General features: G+C 63.3%; 1 protein-coding gene across 18 annotated transcripts in view; it reads left to right on the top strand.

Moving 5' to 3' along the window:
- Positions 1–27,195, top strand: part of MCF2L (MCF.2 cell line derived transforming sequence like) — a 119,712-nt gene that overhangs the window by 89,304 nt on the left and 3,213 nt on the right. For 13 of the 18 annotated variants that reach the window (XM_073795424.1, XM_073795435.1, XM_073795440.1 and 10 more), the window contains 25 exons: positions 5,541–5,660; positions 7,542–7,658; positions 8,088–8,237; positions 8,901–9,025; positions 9,358–9,472; positions 10,528–10,647; positions 11,146–11,337; positions 11,742–11,933; positions 12,297–12,456; positions 13,170–13,243; positions 13,483–13,556; positions 14,619–14,685; positions 15,269–15,384; positions 16,602–16,671; positions 17,900–17,992; positions 18,095–18,187; positions 18,977–19,102; positions 19,919–20,140; positions 20,254–20,346; positions 21,387–21,465; positions 21,621–21,687; positions 22,528–22,646; positions 22,870–22,962; positions 23,973–24,047; positions 27,039–27,160. In XM_073795424.1, coding sequence (XP_073651525.1) covers positions 5,541–5,660; positions 7,542–7,658; positions 8,088–8,237; positions 8,901–9,025; positions 9,358–9,472; positions 10,528–10,647; positions 11,146–11,337; positions 11,742–11,933; positions 12,297–12,456; positions 13,170–13,243; positions 13,483–13,556; positions 14,619–14,685; positions 15,269–15,384; positions 16,602–16,671; positions 17,900–17,992; positions 18,095–18,187; positions 18,977–19,102; positions 19,919–20,140; positions 20,254–20,346; positions 21,387–21,465; positions 21,621–21,687; positions 22,528–22,646; positions 22,870–22,962; positions 23,973–24,047; positions 27,039–27,160 — 2,874 coding nt within the window. The remainder of the gene's footprint in view (positions 1–5,540; positions 5,661–7,541; positions 7,659–8,087; positions 8,238–8,900; positions 9,026–9,357; positions 9,473–10,527; positions 10,648–11,145; positions 11,338–11,741; positions 11,934–12,296; positions 12,457–13,169; positions 13,244–13,482; positions 13,557–14,618; positions 14,686–15,268; positions 15,385–16,601; positions 16,672–17,899; positions 17,993–18,094; positions 18,188–18,976; positions 19,103–19,918; positions 20,141–20,253; positions 20,347–21,386; positions 21,466–21,620; positions 21,688–22,527; positions 22,647–22,869; positions 22,963–23,972; positions 24,048–27,038; positions 27,161–27,195) is intronic. The other 5 variants (XM_073795429.1, XM_033843505.2, XM_073795441.1 and 2 more) reach the window with 2 other exon arrangements.

The raw sequence follows: 27,195 nt of genomic DNA on the forward strand, positions 1-27,195 counted from the left end.
TTGATGCAAACACGCGTGGCCGCCCGAGGGAGCCTGGGCGCTTACATAATGCGCTGAAATTTGGGGCTATTTTAAGCCGCCATGTGTGCTGTCTCATGAGCTGAGATTTCTGTACTTCGGGGTGTTTTCCCTTTTTTTGGATGCCTTTACCTCAGCTTGGAATAGAAAAATAAGGCACTGGAGGGTCCAAAGTCCAGTGTCGCTAAAATCAGACTTGCCGTGTCCCCACCAAGAGCAGAGCCCGCGACAGCTCACCGGGTGTCAGTTTGATGTGCGTGTCTGCCTGTCACAGCTCACGGTCACAACCCACGGAGGAGACCTGAAGCTGAGAGCTCGAACATTGCTCTTTGCCCAACAGTTGGATCAAGGTTTGGACCATCCTCGGATGGATGTATCTTTCATAAAATACTGTGTATACTCTTCTGGGATTCCATTTGAAATTGAACACCTTTTTCTAAACTACAGGAGTTCGTGGAGGGGTCGGGGGCAGCTGGGGACGTGGCAGCAGAGGGCGCTGATCTGTGTTTGGGGCCAGCCCGACTCAGCTGAGTCCGTACCCTAGAGCACACCTTGCAGGAAATCACAGTGAGAGCTGTTTCTAGTCTGCGTGGGGCAGAGCTCCACTTTTTGCTTGTCAAGCCTATGCCTTCTGTGTGCAGAAGAGGTACCAACTGAAGGATCTGAAGCACCAGGATGTTTAGGTCATCCGGCAAATATTCCAAATGCAGCAAAATAATATCGTCCTAAACAACGCTGGTGACGTCCTACCGTGCGCCAGTTACTAGAGGTCTAAGCGCAGCTTGTGAGCACCTCTAGCACAGGGAAGGCGGGAGCAGAGCAAGCTCCAGGAGGGCTTCCCGGCTGAGGTGACCCTGCTGAGAGCTGGGAGGGGAAGGAGGCCTCGTCTGGGCAGAGGGGTGGTGATCTGCCCCCTCGGAACAGACGGGAAGGCGGGGGGCCAGGGCCTGGCTCCTTCCGAGGGGCCTGGGGCGTAGGGGGTGGAACACAGGTCACCGAGGGGGTCGGGTCATAGCACCGCTCTGGCTGAGGATAACGGACGGACTGGTGCCTTGGGAGGCCAGCGTTGACTCTTGAAGAGCTGCGACTTCTAAGATAAGTAGCTCAGCAGAGCTGCTCTGTGGAGGGGACAGGGCGCCTCCAGCCCCGGGCTGTGCGTGGAGAGGCCTTCAGGCAGCTTCCCTTAAACTCACCTGCGCTGCCGGTGGAGGCTGGGCTTCCAAGGGCCGAGGCCGCCTACGGATGGGGTCGGTGGCTGGGGGTCCGAGTCCAGGCCGGAGGGCAGTGCAGGTCCACACAGAATGTTCTGGGGGAGGACAGCTCCCCTGACGTGGGGAGCATTTGGTCTCATGATCGTCCTCTGACCAAAGAGATGCCCTTCCCACCGAGTTCTTCAATGTCTTTTCCATAGCGGTGTTTATGGCGGTCTCCACGCTGTCCACCAGGAGGTGGGGGGGTCTTAGACGGCCCCATCCTCAGTGCTCACACACAACCTGCGTGGGAGCCACCCTGGGAGCGAGGGGAGGCCTCTTCTCACGTCAGCCTGTCTGATTCAGACCCTAGGGTTTTCATCTGTTGGCACTGAGACACCAAGTTTCAAGTCTATATTCATCACACAAACTTGTGTTTTTTGACTGCTATCAGACAAGTGTTATTGGTCAGGGTTTGGCTGCTCTGTTTGAAATCAAGTGTATAGTCAGGCTGGGTAGATGTGACTTCGAGCAAAACTTAAGAAAGTAACATGCACATGCACGTGGGGAGTGTTTTCAAACCCCGTTCCCTGAGGCACTGGGGTTCCACAGAGCTTCTGCTGCGTTCCACTGCGTTTAGCTGTTTTGTAAATGTAGGTGATGTCTTTGCATTGTCTAAGGCTCTTAGAATAGTAATTCAGAAACCAGCCTCTTTCTCTGCCTCCAGATTACATTTTAATGGTCCTCGCACCACCTCTCTGTTCCTCAGCCAGTGAAGGTCAGCCTCAGAAAAGAAACACTGTTACTTTCAGGTTACATAGAAACTATTGTAATCACTTGATTACTGAGTAAGTTACAAAAAGATGTTATTTTATAGCCTTCATCCCAAATCTTCCATATAGTTACTCTATTTTTATTTATTTATTTATTTTTGGCCGCATTGGGTCTTCGTTGCTGCGCGCGGGCTTTCTCTAGTTGCGGCGAGCGGGGGCTACTCTTCGTTGCGGCGTGCGAACTTCTCATTCTGGTGGCTTCTCTGGTTGCAGAGCACGGGCTCCAGGCATGTGGGCTTCAGTATTTGCAGCACGTGGGCTGAGTAGTTGCAGTGCATGGGCTCTAGAGCGCAGACTCAGTAGTTGTGGCACATGGGCTTAGTTGCTCCGCGGCATGTGGGATCTTCCCGGACCAGGGCTCGAACCCGTGTCCCCTGCATCGGCGGGCAGATTCTTAACCACTGTGCCACCAGGGAAATTCCATAGTTACTGTATTTTTAAAATAAAGTTTTTGTTTGGGAATTTCCCAGAGCTTTTCATACAGATGTTTGACTCCAAGGGGGAGAAAATTAATTTGCAGCTATAAATTATGATTTAATTTATAGTTGTGTGTGTCTCATTGAAGTGTTCCCACTGGGCTGGGATCTCACAGTTACTCTCTTCAATATAAAGACTCAATCATTTAGAGACACGGAAAGACTGACGCAGAGGACAAGAAGGGGACAGTCTTCTCCACGTTGACGGGACGGTGAGCACGGCTGGTGCCCCTCCTCCCGGGATGGGGTGGGCAAGTCCCCCACCCTGGGTTTCCTGGCCACCTGCCCTGAGTGGACCTCAGTGAAGGACAAGGGCTCGTGTTACCTTGTAAGCTCAGACCACAGCAGCTGTGAGGTGCGAATCAGGGCAATAGAACCGGGCTGAAGGCTAGAGAAGTGTGACTCGGTGTCGCCTCCAGAAAGAGACGCTGAAGGCGGTTTTCCTGAGGTAGTGGACGCCGGTCTCACGCCTGGTGGGGGGGCTACACGGCCCTCTTGCTGATGGGCCAGAGCCCCCCCGTCGGGATGCCCACCTTCTCGTCTCTGTCCACAACACTCAGCAGGCACCTGCTCGGGTGCTGGCCCGGGGGACACGCAGTCCTGCCCTCCAGGGCTGTGACGGCGACACCCGGACACATTAGGGACTGTGGGGCAGGCGTGCAGGGGCTGCAGGGGGGAGGGGTGCAGGGGGAGGGGCGGCAGGTGATGGAGGGGCGCAGGGGGGAGGGGTGCAGGGGGGAGGGGCGGCAGGTGACGGAGGGGCGCAGCGGGGAGGGGCGGCAGGTGACGGAGGGACGCAGGGGGGAGGGGTGCAGGCGGGACGGGCGGCGGGCGATGGAGAGGCGGCAGGTGTAGGGCAGGTGCAGCCAGGCTGGAGACAGGGTGTGGAGTCACAGTGGTGACCAGCGCCGTGTGCTGGTGTGCAGAGAGGCCGGGAGGTGGGGTTGAGGTGCGGGAAAGCTCAGCTTCCAGGTGGCCGCGCGCTGGGGCAGAGCACACCTGAGTGGACGTCTGGGGGGCTGTGGTTGACTCACGGGGTGAAGATCAGTAGAGGGGATTGAGATCGGGCTCCGTGAAGGGCCAGGACCCCGCCGTGGCCTGGGGAGGGTGGCTGGAGATCAGGCGCGTGGCGGCCTGGGCGGGAGGGCAGGAGGGGGACAGGGGGCAGGTGTGCGTCGGCCACAGGAGCGGGATGGCGAGATCCAGCCCGAAGATGTGAGTCGTGTTTGGAGACAGAGGACGATGGTGCGGGGCTCCTGGGCAGACACGGAGGCTGAGCGCTCGCTGCTGGGGTTCAGGGTGGCCGCCCCGATGCGGTGGGAGGGCGGGCCCTGGGGCCGCGGGGCCACGGCCTCGCTGTGTCCCGTTCAGGGACGGGATAGCGGAATCCTCCGACGCGGGGCCGGGCTCCCCGGGCCTCCCTGACCCACCAAGGCGCCGGGCAGTGTCCAGGTGCGGAGGCTGGGGAGGGCGTGGAACCATGTCGGGGGGTCCGGGAGCCGCGGGGTGGGGGAGGGGGACTCTGGGCTTGTTCGCGGCCAGGCGGGGACTTGTGTGGCTGTTCTGGGCGGGGGCTGTCGTGGTCAGCTGACATCTCGAGAGGGTCCCAGCGCTTCTGTGGGGAGCAGCTGGGCAGCGTCAGGTCAGGGCTGCCGGCAGGAGTGACACTGCCCGCCCCGCCTGGCCGGGGAGCCCTGAGCCTGAGCGCCCAGTCCCAGCGGCCTCTCTTTCTCCTCCTTTTTCTCTCACTTGAGGGACCGGTTCTCAGACCGAGGCCACCGGGTGCGGCCCCAGGGCCCTGGGCAGGCAATGCCCCTGTCTCAGCTTCAGTCAGGAGCAGGGCTCTGAACACTGCCTGGGCGGCAGAGAGCTCGGCCACCAGGACCGTGCGCTGAGGAAGGTGCTTTGTTATCCCCATTTGCACGTAGGGAGACCGAGGCACAGAGGTTAACCTGTCCAAGGTCAGGCACCTCGTACGCAGAGCTTACGTGAATGTGCGAATCTGCTCACGTGACCGTATCTACGGGTGTGCGCCTGGGTGTAAGCTTATCTTTAGCTCTGTTTTAGGTGATGCGTGTGCGTGTGCGTGTGCGTGTGCGTGTGTGTGTGTGTGTGTGGGTGGCTTTGTCTTTATTGCACAAGTGTCTTAGTTTCCTGGGGCCGTCATAACAGATACCATAGACCACAGAGGGGCTCAAACGACAGGAATCTCCTGTCCCCCGAGTCTGCAGGCAGAAGTCGGAGATCGCGGTGTCGGCAGGCTGGTCCCTCTGCGGCTGCGGAGGGGTGTCTCTCCGTGCTCCCCAGCGTCTGGTGGCCTCTGGACACGCTCGGCCATGGTAGCCCCTGTCTCTACATCCATCCTCACACGGCGTCCCCGTGGGTCTCTGTGCCCAAATGTCCCCTTTGTATTTATAAGGACAGAGTCATGTCCGGTCATGGGCCTGCCCTGATGACCTCATCTTAACTCGGTCACCTCTGTGAAGACCCTAAAGACGTTCTGAGCCACTGGGGACGTGGGCTTCAAAATAAGCAGCTGGGGGCACCAACTCAGCCTTAACAAGGGGTCAAAGCTCGTTTTTTTACAGTTTATTTTTTATTTTATTTTTAAGATTTTTATTGAAATATAGTTGATTCACAACGTTGCGTTCGTTTCAGATGTACGGCAAAGGGATTCAGTTATACATATACATAAATATATACCTTTTTCCTTTACGTTCTCTTCCATGATAGGTTATTACAGGCGCCCCAGAAGGTCAGAGCTTTTGCCCTTGAAGTTGAGAAGCAGCAAAGCACAGCTGTACCAAGCAGTGTGACTTTTGTGCTTTTCTGTAAGAAATGGTGATGCTCTAACAGTGCAGTGTCTGTAACCATTTCCACTTTAGTCCGACGTTGGCGTGCTGGAAACGCCCGCTCTGGTGGGCTGGTCCTCCCCGTTGGGACCGAGGGCCGGTGCGGGCGTGGGGACCCGGCTGGCAGCCGTGCTGCCCGCAGACAGAGCCGCAGCCCTCTGTCCCCTGCAGGCATCCTTCCCAGCAAACCTCCAGCTTGTCCTCGTCCTGCGCCCAACGGGATTTTTCCAAAGGACGCTCTCTGACCTCGCCTTCAGGTTCAACAGAGATGACTTTAAGATGAAGGTACCGGTAAGTGCTCACCTCCTGTGAGGAGTGGCCCGGCTCCACCTGGGCACGGGGGCGAGGGGACCAGGGAAGTGGGTGTGAGCGACCCCCAGCTGCAGAGGGACCCCTTTCTCGCCTTCTCACTCCGGCCAGCACAGGGCAGCCCCTTTAAAGGCAGAGGTTGCAGGGATCCCTTAGAAGCTGTGCACCCAGGAAGCCTGCGTCCCCCCAGGGAGGCCGGCCCACGTTGAGCCAGGTACCCAGAGCAACCCAGTTGGAAGGGGTTGCCCGGCAACGTGCCCGTTACCAAGAGGACAGAGCCCACCCCCAGCACCTTAGAACCTCTCCAACAAGACCAGCCAGGTTTCTCTTGGAATCTGAGAATGCCGGTGTGGGTCACCGTCCCCGAGGTTGTCCCCTGCTCTCCGCGCTCAGGACAGAGGGTGCTTTGCCGGCCGGGGCCAGGTGTGCAGGCCACACTCAGCGGCCCTAGACCTCAGGCTCCAGGGTTTGAGGGGAAGGGGGTGCACCCGTTTTCGTAGCATCAAAAGCCTTGGTTTCTGATGCTGGGGGCAGGGGTCTGTGCTCCCCAGGCCGCAGCCCGGCCCTCCCTCCGCCGAGCCATCTCCTGGGCACCAATGTCTCAGGGACCCTGTGAGGCGGTGACATTTGCCCATATTTGGCGAGTGACCCTCGCTAACAAGAGACCCCGGGTCACAGGAAACAAGGCTGGGGTCCCACCCTAAGTGTGGTGGTTGCCCTGCGCGTGGCCCCGTGGGGCTGAGCCCGTGAGTTCTCGAAACACGGTTTCACAGAATTCGTCGCCAGCATCTCCTGTTCCCTGGCCCATTTTGGATCATTCTTTAGAATTAGAGAAGCATCATCTCGGGAAGGCTGCTGCTACAGTGTGTCCACGTCAGTGTGCTGGTGCCTGTGCTGACCTCGGTGCTAAGTAGAAAACGTCCAGAGGGGCGGTGTGTTCTCGCCTCTTCTGTCGTGGTTCAGTAGACACGAAGCAGGTAGAAGTCACGGAGGAAGAGTGTTAGGTCCTTGGATAGTGGACCGACCCGTCCCTGGTCCTGTTGGCGTGAATCAGGCTGACCTGGGGGAACGGCCTTGCCGGACGGCAAAGAGAGACCAGATACCTCCGCTGAGAACTGACATCGTAGCCTGTTCTTAAGTGAAAGTTATGTCTCAGTCGGGGGGCCTCACGTGGGCCCCCGACGGCGGGGCAGGTGGTCCTCCGGGTCTCAGTGGCACCCTGACCTCCCACGTCGGGATACAGTTGACCTGGGACGTGTCAGGTGTCCCCTCGGCCCCCAGCGAGCTCAGAGTTTAATAAAACACGAGGTGGTGTCGAGTGGCGCGTGGGCTGAGCCTCCCAGGACCTCGGCAGCAGGAACTGACAGCTTGCAAAGCAAAGGCTGTATTTTTATCCAGGCTCATGGATGGAATGACCTCAGAAGGACAAGAGCAAGATAGGAAGTAAAACTCATCCGTGTGGAAGAGCCTCCGGGGCCACCTGTTCTCCCCAAAGGCAGCTGTGCCGTGCTGGGCACCTACCCCGCCCCCGCGCAGCCTCCCGGTCTTAGCAGGAATGCGGACAGACCCGCGGCTTTGGGGTCCGTGCGGCTCCGTTAGCACGAGGGCCCCCTCACCCATCAGACGCCCGGTGTCGGCAGCGTGCCCGGCTCCATCCAGGTCTTTGCTCGACCCCAGCAGCGGTCGTCTGGTGAGACCGGTCATCGTACACTCGTCTCACGGATGGGAGAGCCGAGGCCCAGGGGGCGCCGCGCCCTGCCCTCCGTGGAGGAGCCGGGAGACGCCTTCTGTCCACGCCTGCCTCGGCCCCTCCGTCTGCGTGTGCGGGGCGCTCTGCTTACGGGCGGCTCTCATCCTCCCCAGGTCATAATGCTGAGCTCCGTCCCGGAATTACACAGCTACATTGACAAGTCCCAGCTGACCGAGGACCTGGGCGGGACCCTGGATTACTGCCACTCCAGGTGGCTCTGCCACCGCACAGTGAGTCCCCTGCGTCCTCCGTAACCATAGTCAATCCAGCAGGGCTGCTTTTGCCTTAAGGTGCCGCCTGTTGCAAAGACCTCTTCCCGTCTGCCCGGGTTTTCTCCCCGAGGATGAGCAGGTGGTCTCAGTGGACCTTAGTCATCCTCCCCGAGAATGAGCAGGTGGTCTCCGTGGACGTTAGTCCGAAGGAGGAACGCGAGTCATGAGTCGGGACTGGCTTTCCTGGGCTCAGGACAGAGAAGAAAGAAGGAGAAGCACGAGCTGGGTTCTCGGCACTCGCCCTCCGAGGAGGGTGCAGAGCCCGTGTTTGTGAAGGAGCCGAGGCCGAGGCGCAGGCGGGGAGACGGGCTGGGCTGCGGCCAAGCTTCCAGGCGCGGGAGCCGCAGCGCGTCAGCAGCTCCGTGAGGGTGCTTTCCTCCCCACCAGGCGATAGAGAGCTTCGCCCTCCTGGTTAAGCAGACAGCTCAGATGCTGCAGGCCTTCGGGACCGAGCTGGCCGAGACGGAGCTGCCCAACGACGTACAGTCCACGAGCTCCGTGCTCCGTGCCCACACGGAGAAGAAGGACAGGGCCAAGGTGCGTGCGCAGGCGGGTGGTGCAGGGAGGGGCGTCTGGGAGGCTCCCGAGCTGGCTGCCCTGCAGGGAAGCTGAACCTCCCTTCCAAGCAACGTCTCTGGTTGGCCCTGCCGTCCTGCTGCCGGGCCCTGCTGATCAGGGCAACGAGACAGCATCCCCGGCACCCCGGGAGCGGGGGGCGGACTCAGACGCCTGAGCCCGACCAAGTGGTCGCGGCACACAACCGGCGTCCTGGTCAACGCGATCGGGACTGTGCCCCCGAGGCCGCCGCGCGATGCGGGCTTTGAGTTGGTGGAGGCCGTGACCCACTGCTGGTGCTTGGCGGCCGCCCCCTACCCGCCAAGAGAGCCCTCACCCCGTCCGGCCCCCGGCGGCGGGCCACGGGAGCGGACACCGGGGGTCTGGTTTCCTGTTACCCTGTCCGGTCCCACTGCCTGGGAGACCCGTAACCCTAGCCCTTCCCCGTTCACGGTGGGAGCGCCTCCCCAGCACTGCTGGGCGGTCAGCAGAGGGACTGGGGGACAGGCGGAGGCCACCGTGTGCCCACCTGATTGTCGTCACCTTCACACTCCCCTGCGGGGCCGGGCGCCACGGAGCCCACCGCCGGGGGCCAAGTCCAGGGCCCGGCGGCCTGGGGTGATGGGCGGCGCGCTCTTCCCACAGGAGGACATGAGGCTGGCGCTGGACGAGGGGCGGAGCGTCCTGGAGAGCATCCGGGAGCCGCTGGCCCGGGGCCCGGAGCAGAGCCCGAACCAGGACCAGCTGGACAGTCAGAGCACCGTGCAGAGGTGAGGCCGGGGCCGGCGGGGTCAGGGCGGCAGCGCGTGACCTGCAGGCGCAGAGGCAGCTCACCGCTTCCTCGTGCCCTGAGCTGAGGTTGTGAATGACAGGCCCAAACGGCCACGTCTGCACCTTTCAAAACAACACACTCAGCACAACCACCCGCCCCAGGCGGCTCCGAGAGACCCAGGGCGTCGAGGGCAAGGGCAGGGCCCCGGGGGGAGACAGACCCCGGCCCCCCGAGCCCTCCGACGTGCCCCCTCGCGTGTGGAGGGCAGACCGAGCGCCCCGCCCGCTTGGCGCTGCAGGGGCCCCGCATGGCTGCCGTCCCCTCTCGCAGGCTCCTGGCCCAGCTGAGTGAAACCGAGGCCGCCTTCGATGAGTTTTGGGCAAAGCATCAGCGAAAACTGGAGCAGTGCCTGCAGCTCCGGCACTTCGAGCAGGACTTCCGAGAGGTGAGAGGCCGGGGCTCGGGGGGCCTGCAGGTGGGCGCCCGGCACTGCGGCTGCGGAAGGCCGCTGACAGCGCGCGGTGAGAACTGGCTCGTCAGCCACGCGGAGCCGCGCGGGGCCGCGGGATGGGCTTGGACTACGTGAGCGATGAGTAAACCATTGCCGACGAAGGTCGTAGAAACTCTGTCCCGCGCCCTTCATCCTTCTCCATCACGGTGGTTTTAGCTGTTCTGGTTCCTTTGCCTTTCCGTGTAAATTTAAAATAATCTCGTCTACGAGACAAGATTTGCCTACGAGGAAATCCTGCTGGGCTCTGTCAGGAACGGTGTTGAACCTGTACCTCAATCTGGGGAGAATCAGCGCCTTCACTGTGCCGAGTCCTCCACTCAGTGAACGTGCACGTCGGTCCATTTATTTAGATTTTCTTACATTTCTTTCACCAGTGCTGTGTGGTTTGCACGAGTTCAGCACGTGTTTTGTTTGATTTACGTGTACGTGTTCCGTTTCTTACGCAATTGCGGATGGTGTTGTATTTTTGATTTCGGCGTCCATGTGCTCATTGCTGTCTGTGGAAGTACAGCTGGGTTTCTGTATATTTATCTCGTCTCCTGAAACCTTGCTGAACTCAATCTGGGAGTCGTTTGGTAGAGTTTCGGGGTTTCTCCACATAGACGATCAGGTCATGTGCAAACAGAAATGGCTTGATTTCTTCCTGTTTGATCTGTATGTCTTTATTTGTTTATTTTTTAAATTGTTTGCTCCGTTGCCCGGAGAGAGCTTCCACCGCTCGCGTAACGGTAGTGAGGGCGGGCGTCCCTGCCCTGCCCCCAGTCTCACGGGGAAGGCGTCTCGCCGTCGTTGCGCCTGTGGCGTCGGCAGTGGGGTCGCCGTAGAGGCTGCTTCTCAAATCGAGGACGTTTCCCTCTGGCTCTGCTTCTGAGAGGGCTCCGGGCCCCGCCCCTCCCTGCGCGCCCCGTTTCTGCGGCATATACCCCCCTTCTTCTCTCCTTCTTCTCACTGCTCTCCCTGCCTGGTCTCTCACCCCCACTCCGTCGCAGGTCAAAGCCGCCTTGGACGTGTTGGCCCAGAAGATCACGACCTTCACCGACGTGGGGAACAGCCTGGCGCATGTGCAGCACCTCCTGAAGGACCTCGCCAGCTTTGAGGAGAAGTCCAGTGTAAGAAGGGACGTGGGCGGCAGGCGCGTGGCGGCCTGGGGACGCTGTGCTCAGTGTCACCGTCCCCGCAGAGGCCCCCGTCCTTGCCCTGAGCCCCGTGGGCAGGGGGAGGGGCGGCTACCTGGCCCACTCACCCCCACTGACCCCCGTCTCACCCTCAGTGACCCCCATCCCACCACCACTGACCCCCGTCCCACCCTCGCTGACCCCCATCCCACCTCACTGACCCCCATCCCACCTCACTGACCTCCGTCCCACCCCACTGACCCCCGTCCCAGCCCACTGACCCCCGTCCCACCCCCGCTGACCCTCGTCCCAGCCCACTGACCCCCGTCCCACCTCACTGACCCCCGTCCCAGCCCACTGACCCCCGTCCCACCTCGCTGACCCCCATCCCACCCCCGCTGACCCCCACGCCCACCCCTGCCGACCCCTGGCAGGAAGTGGTGCCCCTTTGCCCCAAGAACCAGGCTGAGCCGGTCTCTGGCGGCTCCACAGGCGGTCACGCAGCGGGCCCGCACCCTGGCCCTGGAGGGTGAGCGGCTCATCGAGCTGAAGCACTACGCCGTGGACTCCATCCGCCCCAAGTGCCACGAGCTCCGCCAGCTGTGTGGCCAGTTTGCAGCTGACGTCGGGCGGAGGAGAGGGCTGCTGGGCAGGGCGCTGGATCTGCACGGCCTCCTCGAGGCGGTAGGCCCCCAGCCCGGCGCACACACCCCACGCCCCGCGGCCCCGCGGGGACGCTCCTGCCGTGGGCTGGGCCCCAGGCACCGGTGAAAAACGGCCCTTTCCTGTGGCCCAGAAGGTCCCGTCCCGACACGGAAGCGTTTATAGGACTCGCCTGCCACAACTGGCCGTTTCTTTAAGAAACCCAGAGGCTGACTGTCCAGCCAGTTCCCTGCACTTGGTCCTCAGCGTGGGTGCGTCCCGTCCCGGGCGATTCACTTGGTTTCAGGCCTGCGTCCCCCAGGGGAGCCCTCTGGACGTAGGGGCAGGACAGGGACGCTACGTCCTGCAGGTGGTCCCAAAGCACAGCGGTCAGCGGGCCACGGGAGACGCCAGGACAGCTTCCAAGGTGCCTTGTCTCCCTCCAGTCCATGAAGTGGTGTGACGAGGGCATCTACCTGCTGGCCTCGCAGCCGGTGGACAAGTGCCAGGCCCAGGACGGCGCCGAGGCGGCCCTCCAGGAGGTCGAGAAGTTTCTGGAGACGCGTGCGGAAAACAAGATCCAGGAGCTCAGTAAAATCTACCAGGACTACGAACCCATCCTCACCCGAGACCTGCTGGTGAGGAGACAGCCTCTCACCTGTTCGACGACGGGTTACTCTGATGATGCCCAGAGACACCGGGCGATCGGGGGGAGGAGAGCAGAGGGTGCCTTTCGGGCCGGACGTCGCTCCCGGGCCCCCCACGCCCCTACGGGGTCCCCGCCTGCGGGGAGGGCCCTTGCTCGGTGCCGACAGTGAGACGAAACCGGACTCCTCACGCGGCCGCTGTCTGCGCCACACCGCCGGCCGCTCGCCGGGCTCCAGGCCCGGGGCCCCTCCCCCCTCGGTGCCCCCCGCCTGCCAAGGGCAGCGCGGGGGCCACGTGCGTCGCGGCAGCTCTCGGGAGGTGTCCTGATGAGCCCGTCACCCCCTTCCCTGCAGGAGCACGTGCAGAAGGTCTTCCGGAAGCAGGAGAGTGTGGAGGAGATGTTTCACCGGAGACAGGCGAGCCTCAAGAAGCTGGCCGCCAAGCAGACGCGGCCCGTGCAGCCGGTGGCCCCCCGGCCAGAGGCGCCCGCGAAATCGCCCTGCCCCTCCCCGGGTACGGGCGGTCGCCCCTCCCCCTGGGCAAGGCCCTCCTTCCCCCCCAGCCCATTGCGTAAATGATAAAGTGTCATCGGCCCTCGGCCTGCTCATTCCTGTGCTCACATCCGTGCCACTCCCCGTTGCTGTGGCTGGACGGGGACCGCCTGACTGTCGGGGCCTTTCCTGGGCTCATCCCGCCCGTCTGTCCTTGGCGCCATAGCCGGGATGGTCTTCCCCTCGCGCAGCTCGGCCCTCCACCCCGAAGCCTCCTGGTTCCCCAGTGCAGCGCTTCTGGAAGGCACAGCTGGACGCGAGGCCTTTCCTAAGGCCCCTCCCATCACCTCCTGTCGGCAGACGCGCTGCCCAGCGCCAGCAGGGCTCCCGCTGCTTTCTACAGCTGTGGCTGGTGTGGGCCGTCGGCGCTGAGAGACCCTGAGCCCGGCGCGCAGGGCCCATTCGGAGGCCTCCAGGCGCCGAGTTCTCCCCCGTCACCTGGGAGCCGGGCCGCACTGGGAAGTGGTGGACGGTGGGCGCCCCACGCGCCCGGAGCCCCGTTTCCTTGCTCTGTACCTAACTGTGCTTTCCCCACCCTGCTTTGGGCTGCTCGCAGCTTTTCCTCCAAAAGTTAAAAAGACACACTCAAGAGCACACCGACGGTCCTGGATAAGCTTTTCACCTCCAGGCAGTAGGGTGCGAGGTCCCACTCCTGTCCACTTCTTTCCAACCCAGGCATCCGGAGAGGCTCCGAGATCCACAGTTCTGAGGGCAGCGTGCTCCGGAGGGGGCCCTACAGGAGGGCCAGGGTGAGTGCCCGTCCCCACCGCCCGGTCCCCTCCCTGCCCCCGGCCCCCCCGGCGCTCCTCCGTGCACACAGGCCAGCGCACCTGGGGGGCATCCTCTGCTCCTGCCCCATCCCTCCCTCCGGGCCGCCCCATCCTGCCTGCGGGGCCTCGACCGGCAGGAGGTTGGGTTATGGAAGCAGGGCGTCCGGCTGCACCTTCTCGTCTCTGAAAGCGCGATGTGGGCCCCCCTTTCTCCCCAGAGTGAAGTGAGCGAGGGCCGGCAGGGCCGCGGCCGCTCCACTGGGGACGAGGAGAGCCTGGCCGTCTTGCGGAGGTGAGTGGCCTGCCTTTCCCCCCAGCAGGTCTGAGGACAAGCGTGACCCACCGGAGCTCAGCCCCTGGGGAGGGTCTGTACGTAAAGGAGCCAGAGGCGGTGGGACCAGAGGCCTGTGTTGTCCCTCGCTGGGCCCAGGGCACCCGGCTAGTGGATGCAGCCCCAGGCCACTCTCGCAGGGCCAGCCTCGGACCCACCCCCGCCGGCCCTGTCTCCTCGGGACGGGCCCCTCCTGCCGCCCACGAGCCTTTCCGACCCTCCGCTCCACGTGCTGGTGCCGGGCGTCACTTCTCTTTCTTGGTCTCTCCCCACCGCAACCCTGCGGAGGCTCTGCTCGCCCCACACCCGCCCTGGGCGCCCCGCATGCTCCAGCCCCACCCACATGCTGGGAGGGTGTCTGTCCCTGCACGGACGCACTGCTGGGCTCCAAACTCTGGGCTGGGCAGGAAGGCACTGCCCACGTGCTTCCCAGGCTGGCGGTCGCTCTCCCGCAGGGCCCCTGCCTGCCAGCCGAGCTGGATCGTCCATAGCTCCACGAAGGCAGCCTGCACTCGGCGCCCTCCTGCGCCCACTCTGAAACCCTGCTCAGACCCCACACTGCCCAGCCTCCCACAGGGATGTCCTCCCCGCCGAGCTCACGCCGCCCTCCCGCCCGCGGTGGGGAGGGAACCCGAGCCTTCCTATCCCGCGACCTGTCCCACCCTGTGCGGAGCACGGGCACTTTGAACGGCGCCAGGGCCAGCTGACGTGCCGGCTGCCGCCTGCTCCACGATCCCCACCCTTGGCTCCGTTTTCTGTGCGTGAAAACAGGAAGCTTGGTCACAGGCAGTTAGAAGGTGGTCCTGGTCCGTAAGGCGAGGTCTGAGTGGCCGGTTTGCAAGCCAGGCCCTCCCGGGAGCCCTAACCTGACGGCACGTAGACGATCCCCAGGGGGTCGCTGCGGGGTCGCTGCAGAGCCGCTGCCTGCGGGCGGCCGGCGGGGCCTCGGGCGCTGGGAGCCCAGGGCGCCTCAGGGGACGGTTGGGAAGCTGCCCCTGCATGAAGGCCGTCGCCCATCCACAGGCACGTGATGAACGAGCTTCTGGACACGGAGCGGGTCTACGTGGAGGAGCTGCTGTGCATCCTGGAGGTGAGGCGCCGGCGCCGCCGCGCCGTGTGGTCTCGTGGCCACGACACGGCTCTGCCGACAGCCCAGGGCTGGAGGCCACTCGCCTGTCCGTCCCCGGGACGGGGCGCTGGCTGCAGGTGTACTGGCACTGGGCCGTGTTTGCGGCCGGAGGGCAGCCGTGCCTGACCCTCCCTGGGTGGGGGGCTGTGGCCTGGGGGCGGCAGAAGGGCTTCTGGGTGCGGGACTGTTCTATCGTGGGGTGTGGGCAGTGGTCACGGGTGCGGACACAGAGATGGCGCACCCACAGGACTTGTCCTCTTCATGGAAGGTGCGCCTGAACTTACTGAATTTAAAAAGGTTCAAAGGGAGGAGGATGGAACCACCCTCCCTCCCAAAAAACATAATTGGTGCCGCTTCTAATTCACTCGTCTTTCTGGTGCTGGTCCGGAGAATCACCTTAGATGGTCAGTGAATGAATTTGAGGTGGATTCGATTTCTGAAGCCTGAGACAGCGTCACTTCCCCGCTTGGCGGCCACGTGGAGACCAGGCTTATGCGGGGCTGATGGGCCTGGGCTTCCCCGCTGACCCCTCCCCGCTCCGCAGGGCTACGCTGCTGAGATGGACAACCCTTTAATGACACACCTCATCTCGACGGGACTTCAAAACAAGAAGGATGTTCTGTTTGGAAACATGGAAGAAATTTACCACTTTCATAACAGGTCAGGCCCTCCCTCGGGTCGCCCACGGGCCTCAGGTTATGCTTTGCTGGGGGAGACGATTCCTCCCTCCCTCTCAAGAGGGATAAGTGGACGGGCAGAGGGTTTGGTAGGGCGTGCCCAGGGTAGCTCCCTGGGCGGCGGTGAGTTACAAGGGCCGCCCACAGAGGGAGGAAGCGGGAGCTGGCCCCCCAGGTGTGCGCACTAGGCCCTTCTGGGTGACACCGAAGCCACACCCCTTGGTGACGCCCCTTGCCCAGCCCGTCTCGAAAGGACGGCAACACCACAAGTTCCTTCCTGCCCGCCCTCCCCTCGTGGGAGCACCCGTGGCCTCTCTGTGGCCGTGGGGAAAGGGTGCATGGTCCTCCTGGGCCCGCTCACCCTCAGCAGTCTCGGGGGCTCTCGGGGAAGATCCGTGGTGGGCAGCCGTCTAGCAGAGAGAAGCAGGTTGGCAGCACGAGCCTGTGGTCCTGAGGAAAGGCCGCTGTGCACGAGCCCCTCCTGTGCTGCCCGGCCCTCCCCTCCGCTGGACTCCAGGAGACACTGGGGCTTCTGTCTGGCCACTCACTTTCACCCTCTGTCCTCAGCCTCTGTCACCTGCCGCTTATAACGGAGGTGTCAGGTCTCACCTGAGCCGCAGCTGGAGGCTTCCTTTGGGGATTAGAGTGAGCAGGTGGCCTGGTCCCCCTGCTCCCTCAGCATCCTCGCCCCGGCCTAGGGTCTCGGCCCGTCCTCGGTTCTGGGGCCCTGGAGGGATTTACCCAGTGGACAGATGCGAGTCAGGAACCTAGAGGAAAACTCAGCCCGCAGGCTCAGGGGCAGTGCTTTGTGGAGGAGGGTCCCGGGGGCAGAGCCAAGATCCCTGACGTCTGCAGAAAACCCGCGGAGCACACGGGCTGTGAGGGCCTCGAGACGCTCCCGTCTGCTGCTGTGGACTCTTCATCCGTGTTTGTGCTGATGGAGCGTCTCCCAACTTCTGTGTGAGCGCAACACCAGAAACACAGCATCCCCATGGGGCCACGGCTGCAGGAACCTGAGAGTCTGGTGCAGTCGGGACCCCAGGCCCCGAAATCAGGTGGCGCGTCCTTGCTCCCACAGCCCCCGCGGCCGTCCAGAGTCAGGATGAGTGCTGTCCAGAAAATGACGTCTGATGGCTTGTGACGGATGCCGTCTTGTGCTGCTGTTGTTCATGTGACCTATTGCAAACTTTCTTTGTCTAGAATATTCCTGAGGGAGCTGGAGAACTACATAGACTGCCCAGAGCTGGTTGGAAGGTGCTTTCTAGAAAGGGTAGGTGACTCTCAAGTGCACACTCCGCCTCAACTCTCACAGTTACTCCTCGCGGTCACATGGCTTTAAGTTCTGTCACAGTCCCCGTCTAACCAACCGGAATCACAAGGACGAATGTTTCCAGTTTAGCTGAGACGCTTTGTGGTAGGGCCAGAAGAATACAGTTTTGTCTGAAGCCAAATGAGCCCAAAAAAAAGAGAGACTATAAAGCATCAGCTTTGAGAGATGCCAGGACGACACAGCGTCTAAGTTTGGATTTGCAAGCGTACGGGTAGCTGACGCTCCTTCCTGCTGGGGTTGGTTTCGTGCTGGTCTTGCCGATCAGGACTCCCGCGCTCACCAGCTGACCCTGCACGTCACTCGTGCTCGGAAGCTGTAGACGCACCCTCCTTCCGGCGGGACGATCGCTAGCGTGGGGGTTTGTGGCGAGGCTCTGGGAGCGGGAGGGGATGCGGGATGCGGGATGCGGGATGCTGTCTCCCCCGACCCTGCTGCATGGATCCCGGTGAACTGCTGACTCAGCAGCAGGGGGCGCACTTCCTTCCTCCCAGTAGTGAAAAGGTCGCCTTCACAACGCAAGCCGGAGGCCGAGGCTCCCTGTCAGGAATTGGCATCGAGGGGCAGAGGGAGGAAAGAAGGGGCCATGTTTGTGCCCCGCTCGGCCTGGCCCTGGGGAGCGCCTCCCTGTGCTCTCTGAGAATCGGGGCTGGGGGAGCACCGCGCCGTGGCTCGGGGGACCCGTGAGCGGTGCAGGCTCTCAGGCCGCCCCTGGCCTGCGGAACCCGGAGCGCGGGTGGAGGCGGCAGCCACTGCTTTCCCCAGCCCGCTGGCCGTCGGATGCGCACGCAAGCGTGAGCACCACTGTGTAGCTGAGCCCTGGGGAGTCTCTTTACAGAGTCGGTGCTGGTCCTGCATTTCTTTTCAGTCTGTTATCTCTGAGGCCAAAGCCAGCCGTATGGACCTAATCTTTTATAAAAGAAGTACCCAGACTAGGGCAGCCCTGAGAACTGAACTTCTGGGGGGCTGTTACCTGGCTGCCCGCCAATGACAGCCGTGGCGTCTGAGATGGAGGCGTGACTGGATTCCGGGGGAGGCCAGGCTGGTCCCGGAGGTGCCGTGCGTCCTGGCGCGGAGGGGCGTGACTCAGCGGCGGGGTCAGCCCACCTCCGGGCGCTGAGGTCCCCGTGAGCCAGAGGCGCCCTGCGACGCGGCCCCTGTCCCGCTGCAGATGGAGCAGTTCCAGGTCTACGAGAAGTACTGCCAGAACAAGCCGCGCTCCGAGAGCCTGTGGAGACAGTGCTCCGACTGCCCGTTCTTCCAGGTGTGTCTCCTGGCTCCCTTGAGCGGGGACGTTCCTTTACTGCTTGACTCTCAGACAAGGAAGAGCGTCAGCCGTCTAAGGCAGAGGTTTTGGTGGTTGCAGGAATGCCAGAAGAAGCTGGACCACAAGCTGAGCCTCGACTCCTACCTGCTGAAGCCAGTCCAGAGGATCACCAAGTACCAGCTGCTGCTCAAGGTGAGAGGCCGGGCGGCCACACCTGGCCGGGCGTCCCCTGGAGCCCCCTCCCCGCCTGCCCCCCCGCCAGCCGCACGCCATTTAGTGGCGGCCATCCCGACCCGTCCCTGAACCCCGTGGTCTCTGGGCACCTTCTTCCCGTCTCTGCGAGGCCCTGGCTCTTCACACGCCTTTGTGGAGGGCCTGTTGTGCGCTGCCCATTGTCGGGCGTCAGGGACACAGGGGGCAACAGGCGGGCAGACCCTGCCCCACAGGGCACATGCGAGGCTGCCTGTGTCCTGCTGTCTTGGGGGCCCAGCAGAGCAGATCCCCGAGACCTGAGAATGGGTGTGAAGAGCTGTAACAGATGTTCTTTCAGGGTTCAGATCTGGACGGAAGGAGTAATGGCTTAGAGGCGGGGAGACGGGAGCTGCAGCGGGGGTGGGGCTGGGTGCTCGCCCAGGCCAGGCGCTGCGAGGGGCCTGCCCTTGCCCAGCTCAGGGACAAGCCCGATCTGCAGCTGCGAGGGCTGGGGTGTAGGCCCGCAGCGGCCGGGAAGGTGGCTTCCTGAGGCGCTCTGGGGCCAGGGGCTCGGGCAGGCCCCCCGTGGGGGGAGGGCGTGAGTGTCTGAGTGCGTGTGGGGTGTTGTCCCCACCGGCGACGACTGCTCAGGGAGCCGCACACGGGTCCCGAAGGTCGGTGCCCGGGGCTGCCCAGGGCCTTCACCTGTGGGGCAGAGCACGGGCATCCCAGCCGCTCTCGGTGGAGTGGCGGGGTTCAGTGTCCAGACGGGCGTGGAACCTCCCCCAGGAGATGCTGAAATACAGCAAGAGCTGCGAGGGGGCCGAGGACCTGCAGGAGGCCCTGAGCTCCATCCTGGGCATCCTCAAGGCTGTGAACGACTCCATGCACCTGATCGCCATCACGGGCTATGAGGTGAGGCCCCGACCCTGTCCTGCAGGGGGAGCCCACGAGCCGGCGGCGGGGCCTCAGGCCGTCCCGGTGCCAGCGCGGGCCCTACTCGCGCACCCCCCAGAACGCCGTCAGACCCGGTTCTGGCTGGGCCGCGGCCGCCCTGCACGCGGCTCACCAGCCTGTGCGGCAGCCAGGGCGCTTCACCCCGTGGCTGCAGCTCAGCGCAGAGGCGGCTCCGAAAACACCTCCCTCCCGGCCTTTCCCTGAACCCGTTTTGTTCTCGGAGACGCCCGTGTGGGCGCGACCTTGAGACCCCGCCTCCTGGCCCTCTGCGCCCGCGTAGGCCGCGCACGGTTCCTGTCCTCTCTGTAAATCCGCTCAGCACTCGCCTCTGTTTTTTCATTAATAGACTTTCTTTCTGGAGCAGTAGCGGGTTCACAGCAAAACTGAGGGGAACGCGCAGGGGTTTCCCACCCAGCCACCCCCGTCCGGCCCGCCCCGTGGAGTCGGGCGTTTGTCACAGCCGACGGCCTCCACTGGCGTGTCGCCCAGAGTCCACGGCCCACGGCAGGGTCACTCTGGGGGTTTGGACAAACCGATGACCTGTGTCCCGCACGGTAGCGTCACACAGAGCAGCCCACTGCCCTAGACACCCCTGGGCTCCCCTGTTCATCCCCGCAGACCCCCTGCGACCCCCGACCTTTCCAGCACACCACAGACTTGCCTCTCCCGGGTGTCGGGCCGTTGGACCCCACGGGGTGCAGCCCGGCCTCCCAGACGGGCTCCTCGGCCGCACGTGCTCTGGGCGCTAACTGCACCCCACGCCGCCGCCTTTAGGGGAACCTGAGCGACCTGGGGAAGCTGCTGATGCAGGGCTCCTTCAGCGTCTGGACGGACCACAAGAAGGGCCACACCAAGGTGAAGGACCTGGCCAGGTTCAAGCCCATGCAGCGCCACCTGTTCCTGCATGAGAAGGCCGTGCTCTTCTGTAAGAAGCGGGAGGAGAACGGCGAGGGCTACGAGAAGGCCCCGTCCTACAGCTTCAAGCAGTCCCTGAACGTGAGTGAGGCCGCCCCGCGGAGACCCTGGGGCCCCCGCTGGGCCGCGACGCCCACCTTCTGGAGCAGGGGGTGCCCTTGCCCGGACGCCTACCGCCCGCCCCGCCCTCACAGATGACGGCCGTCGGCATAACGGAGAACGTGAAAGGGGACGCGAAGAAATTCGAGATCTGGTACAACGCCAGAGAGGAGGTGTACATCGTCCAGGTAGGCCCCGCGCTCTCGGGCCAGGCTGCGGGCTCTGCCCAGCTCCGTCAGGACCGCCGGTGAGCGTCTTCTGCTGAGAGCTGCTGTCTGGAATCTTCGGAAAGCTCTATTCCCCGGAGGCCAGGGCCCCGCCATTCGTTTGGGGCTGCCCTGGGCCGTCAGTCACTAAGCTGAGCCCGGGACAAGGCACAGGGACGCCGCGGGGCAGGGGTGCCCCAGGTGCCCTGCCAGGAAGTGGGCTCCTGGTCCCCGGACGGCGGGGGGTCCCGGCCCGCCTGGGCCAGGCATCCTCGCTGCCGCGCACGACCAGGCGCCTGCAGGGAGCGTGTCCTCCTCGCTCGCCGGTGATGGCGGGAGGTGGTGGAGTGTAAGTTCGCCCATGAGCCCGGGAGAGACCCCAGCCCGAGAGGGCGATCCGGCACTGGGAGGTGCCTCGCCAGTTGCCCTTGACCGTTCTGACGCCCTTGGTGGTCTGGGCCTGGGGGCCCTGGGGGTGTCGCAGCACCGCAGCGTGGAGGCCCCGGTGACCTGCACTCTTCACAGCTCACAACACCCAGGCTAGCGCGGCCGGCCGAGGGCCCCACAGAGCTACAGCGGGAGCGGCCAGGGGCTCGGCCGGCGCCCCGGCTTTGCACAAGCCCAGGGTCCTCAGGGCCCAGCCGCCCGCCTGCACTGCCCTCGGGCCCCAGGCAGAGTGGAGGTGGGGCAGCAGCCCGGCCGCGCTGGTCCAGCTTCTGGTCCACTTGCGGGATGTCAGACGCCCGTCGTCCTTGTCAGCTAGGGAGACGTCAGGGCCGCATCCCAGAGAAACACTCTCGGGGCAGGCCACGTTGCAGGGGCTCCCACTGAGTCAGAGTCAGAGACCGTGCAGGGTGCTGGCGTGGGGTCCGTGCACCGGCGCCCGCGGGGATGCCGCCCCGCATCGCGAGCGTGGCGCCGTCAGCCCCGGTTCTGAGGGGCCCGGGCGCCTGCAGAGTGAGACCCTGACGCGTCCCTCGGGAACACACGCACTCACCTTCCGGTCTGCTTTGGCGGCACAGGCACCAACTCCTGAAATCAAGGCCGCCTGGGTGAGCGAGATCCGGAAGGTGCTGACGAGCCAGCTGCAGGCGTGCAGAGGTGAGGGCGCGGCCTCTGGGCTGTCCCCCGGGGGCCCGTTTATGTCCCGCAACGCCTCCTGGGGATCCTTAGCCACCTGAGGCACCGCGGTAGCACCTGGAGGGGAAGGTGCTGGACTCGCGTTCCTGAGCCACGCTGGGCTCTTGTCCCCGCAGAGGCCAGCCAGCACCGAGCCCTGGAGCAGTCCCACAGCCTGCCCCTGCCCGCGCCTGCCGGCACCAGGTGAGGCCCGGCTGCGCGTTGGGGGTGTCACCAGTGGGAGCCAGCCTGTGCCGCTGGGTCTCCGCGGCCTTGTCACCGAGCCTCCTGGTCATCGGGGTCGCTCTGGAGAGCGTCCCTGGGGTCGCATGCTGCTGGGTCAGTCCCGGCAGGTCAGCGTCAAGGCGTGTGCCTCTAGCCCTAGCCCCAGCCCAAGGCCCGTCCGCAGCACCTCTGACCGTTTTCCATCCGGGCGGTATTTCCCATCACGATCAGTGCGCGGTGGGCGGCTGTTCCAGAGAGCAGTCCAGCGCCAGCACTGCAGTGACGGTAGTGTCCCAGGTGGGCAGGGACCCCGGGCACGGGAGGCTCAGAGCCGAGGCCGAGGCCCGTGGCTCGCAGACAGACGCAGGGTCTCATTTCACGCTGGCCTCATCGTACCTTTTCTGCCCCTATTTTTCCTTTGTTATTTTATTCATTCACTTACTTGTTTACTGTTTCTTATGTAAGCCACGTCTAATTATTCATGGTTGAAATAATAATGATGCTCTAATAATGATTAATGGTCTAAATAAATAAACCACAGAACAATAGCTTTAAAGGAGAAAGGGCCCCCCCAGGGGAAAGAAAACAACAACAAAACCGCCTCCTACTTAATAGTCAGGGAGGTGGGTTTTGTTCTCACTTGGCTCCGCCCAGAGTCTGGACATGAGTGGCCGTGGCCGTGGCCCTGCGGCGGGAGACACGCAGCCCGAAGGCCTGGGTAGAAGCTCAGGGAGGTCTCCACCCTCCTCCTCACAGACCCTTGAACGCCAACCAGGCAACAACATTCTCTTTCTTTTTCCATGTGTCTGATGTCCTTAGTCCCTCTAAAGGGAACACAAAAGACGTCAGAAAGTTGGAAGAAAGAAAAACGGACCCGCTGACCCTGGAGGGATACGTGGGCCCCGCGCCACTGCCGAGGCCCCCCGAGAAGGGCAGAGGTGAGTGTTGGGGCCAAGCCCAGAAGTGCCGGGAGCTGCATCGGGGGTCCGCGGCGGGCGTGTCAGGGCCTCACAGCCCCCGGTGGGCACAGGGAAGGTTCACGGAGAGCGCGGGGCCCGGCCGCCTGCACAGAGCACAGGGGCCTGGGCAGGGGGCCCGGGCGTGACCGCCTGCCCTCTGGGGCCGCCCGGCGCCCTCTGCACTGCCCTCTCTTCCCCGCAGATGACGCGGTCACTAGCTCTACTCCAGAAAGCTCTGCGCTTTCCAAAAAGCGCTTCACCCTGCAGAGCTTTGCTGCCCTCAAAGGTCAGAAAGGTAAAGGTGCCCGGCCCCGGCCGGCCGGCGGGCTTCTGGGCGGGTCGCGCCCATGGCTGTCTGTCATCCATCCGTGCCGTGCTCATCCGTGTGGACGGTCTCGGGAGGGGCATCTGCCTCTCGCGTGGGTCACCAGGCACGCGTCTGCCGCTGAGTCGCTCTTTCCCTGACGCTGGCGGGTCTGTCATTCGTGCAGCCAGGGCTCTGTTTTCAGGGCCTTTTCTTTGCAGAGGTGGAGGTGAGCTCTTCTGACAGAGGCCCGCCTGCCAGGAGCTGGGACTGTCCTTTGCTTTTCTGGTCCAGCTCCTCCCTTTCCTGCCTTTGCCCGTGGGGTCCCCGAGGGCATTGCTCCCCCTGCCCGAGTGCGAGGCATCCGCTTCCCTCTGGGCGTTTCTAGTGCACAGGCGGGTTCAGAACACCCGATGGAGGTCTCTAAGAGCTTGCCTGGGCTGCTGAGCAGTGAATATGGGGGAAACACACCCAGACAGCACAGGAGGCCAGCCCTGAGGCTCCAGGCGGGTCGCTAGAGGACTCCCTTCCCGATTCTGAAAGCCCGTCTTGTCTAGAGGTCTTTTCATTGGTCCAAATATTGGAGGGTTTTTTTCTTTTTTTCCCAATTTATAAAATACTTTTAAGTTGACCTCAAACAAACAAACAAACAAACAAAAAGACGGACGAATCCCGGTCCTTATACCTTGCTGGGTTTGGCGAGCATGCGTACTGGGCATGCTCTACGTGGAGCTCAGAAAACAAACCAAGGGGCAGCTTACCTAAAGCTACGATGCTGACGCAGGGCCATCACCCGCCCGTCTCCCCCTCCTGCTCTCCTGGGCCTCCCCCTGGATCTCTGGATCCCTCCGCCAGCTGAGCCGTGTTGCCAAGAAGCAGCCTGTTGCCGCCGTGTGTGTCTCACCCCAGCATGAGCTCGCTGTGTCCCCCGCCCCCTTGGTGCTCCGCTCGCTCCTCACTCCGTCTCTCCCGTTCTGTCTCTGCTCCTCCTCCTCTTGCAGCCTCTCCTACCAGTCCCGACAAAAAAGCTAAGCGGCACCAAGTAAAGAGCGACCCAACGCCTTTCGGTTTACGAGGTAGAGTGGCTCCGCCTCCTGGACTAGCCTGGCGCCATTTCCCCATCCGGTTAGGGACCCTGTCTCGCCATCTGAGCTGCCCAGTGAAACAGGTCCCTCCCAGCCAGGAGCACAGTCACTGTTTTGTTCAAAGCCTGACGCTCCGGCCACAGGTACCGTGGTGACGTCACGCGTCTTGGTCCGAGGCCTCAGGCCAGGTGTGCCCAGAATACGCAGAGCTGCCCACGGGCCACCAGGTGGCAGCGGCTGACACCTGGCTGGTGCCTGGGCTGGGCTGGGCTGTCTTAGTGGCTGCGGGGCTCCACGTCCCAGGCCCATCCTTCCTCACCGTTTGTCCCCATGCTTCTGGGGACGCAGACAGATGGGGTGAGGTTCCGTATTGGAATTCGGGCCTTTGTCTCTCTTGCCCTCATATTCTGAGGGCAGAGCCCCCCCCAGGGAAACCCAGAGCCCCCCATCTCCACCCGGCCCAGGTTGAGGGTCTAAGGCTCGCAGACAGGGTTTCACTCTGTGAGCTATCCCGCGCTTCCAGACCATGTGATGGTACTGTCGGGCCAGATCCCCACGCAGACCCTCCTCGGGCCTCAGTCCACAGTCCGCGCTGCAGGGACCCAGGCTGCAGGGACCCAGGGCTCTTCCATGGGCAGCTGGAGAGCCCAGAGACCCACCCCTACCCCAGCCTGCACCCAGCCCTGCAGACGGAGCCCCAGGCACTTGGGAGTAGAATCACCTCCCCACCACCGTCACCGTCTCCGTCTCCGGGAGGGGCTGGACTTGGCCATTAGTGTTCCTGCTTAAGGCCCAGAGGTGCCCGAGGCATCTCTCTGCTTTGCTGACTCTCCTTGTGTGGGAGGCTGCAGTCTACTCCCTTTGAGGCCAGTGTGTCACCTCTGCGAGCTCCTCTGCTCACCTGTGAGACAGGGGAGGTGACCTCATGTCCTGGTAGATGAGTGTTAGGGCCTTGAGCTCAGGCCCAGCTGCCAGCCCCCCTCCCTCCCTCTTCCTCCCCCTCCCCCTGCCCTCCCCCTTACTCCCTCCCCTCCCCCTGCCCTCCCCCTTACTCCCTCCCCTCCCCCTCCCCTCCCCCTTACTCCCTCCCCCTCCCCCTTACTCCCTCCCCTCCCCCTCCCCTCCCCCTTACTCCCTCCTCCTCCTCTCCCTTCCCCCTCTACGCCTTCCCCCCTCCCCTCCCCTCCCCTCCCCCCTCCCCTCCCCTTCCCCTCCCCTCCTCCTCCCCCTCCAGCTCCTCTCCCCTCCTTCCCCTTCCTTCCCCCTCCTTCCCCTTCCTTCCCCCTCCTTCTCCCATCCATCGGAATCACTTCAGTCCACAGCAGGTGACAGGGAGCTGCAGGCCGTCCTGGCTGGCACTCTTGAAAATGCCAAGTGCTTGCTTCCTGGAGTTGCATCAGCCCCTTGTTTTTTCAGTATCAGTGTCAGCGACTCTTTTACTGGAACGAGAGGTGACCGTATTCACGGTTCCTTGGCCTGATGTCCTCCTCGAAGCCCCCAGCATCCTACGTGGATTAAGAGCGGGCCACGGGGCTCAGTATCTCATGCTTATTCCCGTGTCACTGTGTTGACACAGGGACCGTCCCACTTGTTAGCAGAGGGTCACTCAGAGGCCGCGGGTGGCCGGGTGTGACCGAAGGGCAGAGCCGTCTGTCCACGCAGCTCTCCAGTGAGGGTTTACACACCTCGTTTCCAGGGGCTGCCCTCTGCCCAGGCAGCAGCGTCGTCCTTCTGCCTCCGCTGTCCCCCTTCGGACACATGCTTCCATTTGGCCGGGAGCCCTGTGTCTATCGGTGCTGGGCTGGAGGGTGGACATTTGTGGCCAGCTGCCCGGCGCCGGGGCCCCTGGTGACCCCCACCCGGCGTCCGTCTGAGCTTCCCGCCCTGGGCGGCTCCGGACGTGCCGAAGCAGGCGGCGAGCGTGGTTAATGGCTGGCAACCCACGGTCCCCGCTTCCCGCTTCCTGCATGGACGCCAGCCGCCGGGGGCCAAGGGTCGTGCTCGCCACCCCTGCCCGGCTGGAGAGGCGGGGCCAGAGGGTCTCTGGGCGCCGGGCCTGGCCTGGAGCAGGGGCTCAGTGCTCTGCGGGCTGGGGGGGGATCTCTGGGTCCCAGCTCCCTTTTCTGTGAAGACAGAGGCAGCTCCCTGACACCGCTTTAACACAAGCTTGTCACTGCCAGCCTTCAAAGTGTCGGCCTTGGGACAGCTGCCCCTCTGTCTGCACCCTGACTGCAAGGGGTGGGGGGACATGCAGGCATGCATTCTGCCCTTGTCCACGTGGTTCCCTCACTCCCTCTCTCCCAGGAGAAGGTGTGCTTCTGGCCACACCAGCTGGAACTGGGGACTGGTTCTGGATCCGCTCCCCTCTTGTCGAAACGCCACCTCACGCGGAGCGGCGGCTGGGCTCCAGAGCCGCAGGCGTGTGGCTCCGGCCTCTCGCTTCGTTCGTGACACTTGCTGTATTTCTCCACGACGCACTTGCACTCTCCCCCAATGGGAGATGCAGCAGCTACTCTTTGGGGACACAGGGCAGTAGAAGGAATGTTTACGTAGTTTATAAAACCCGGAGAAAGCTTCTTTCCCCGCCCGTGACCCGCACAGGGTGGCCCCCTCCCTGGCCTGGGCGCTCCTAGCACCCAGCATCGTGAGGAGCTGTTCTCCCGGCCGGCTGATGGGTGTTGAGAGTTGCAGGTGTTGATTAAAAATGCCTTTCCCTCGTCGTTTGCCTCGACACGGGACGGGCGGTTGTCACCAGCTGTCCGGTGGAGGCTGGGGTTTGTTTCCGGCTGAGGAAGCAGGTGCTGTGGCCCAGGTCCCCTGGGCAGCTTGCACGGTTGAAGCGGAAACCTGCGGGTGTCCGGCCCGCCTTTACGCACCGCTGGGAAGGGCAGGCTCCCCCAGCCGACACGTGTGGGTGGCGGGGATGTGCATAGGCCGCCCTCGACCTTGAGGGGGACCTCACTGGGGCCTGGTCCTCTCTAGGTTGGAGCAAAACGTCTAACCCGCCAGAGGCTCCTGAGGACAACGACGGCTGGTCCAGCGCCGAGGAGCCGGTCAACTCCTCGGACGCAGAGGAGGAAGGGAGAGCGGGCCTCAGGAAGCTGGTAACCTGGGCTCCCACCTCGTCCGCGGCACTGCT

Source organism: Tursiops truncatus, chromosome 18 (assembly GCF_011762595.2).
Source record: "Tursiops truncatus isolate mTurTru1 chromosome 18, mTurTru1.mat.Y, whole genome shotgun sequence".
Classification (NCBI taxonomy): domain Eukaryota; kingdom Metazoa; phylum Chordata; class Mammalia; order Artiodactyla; family Delphinidae; genus Tursiops; species Tursiops truncatus.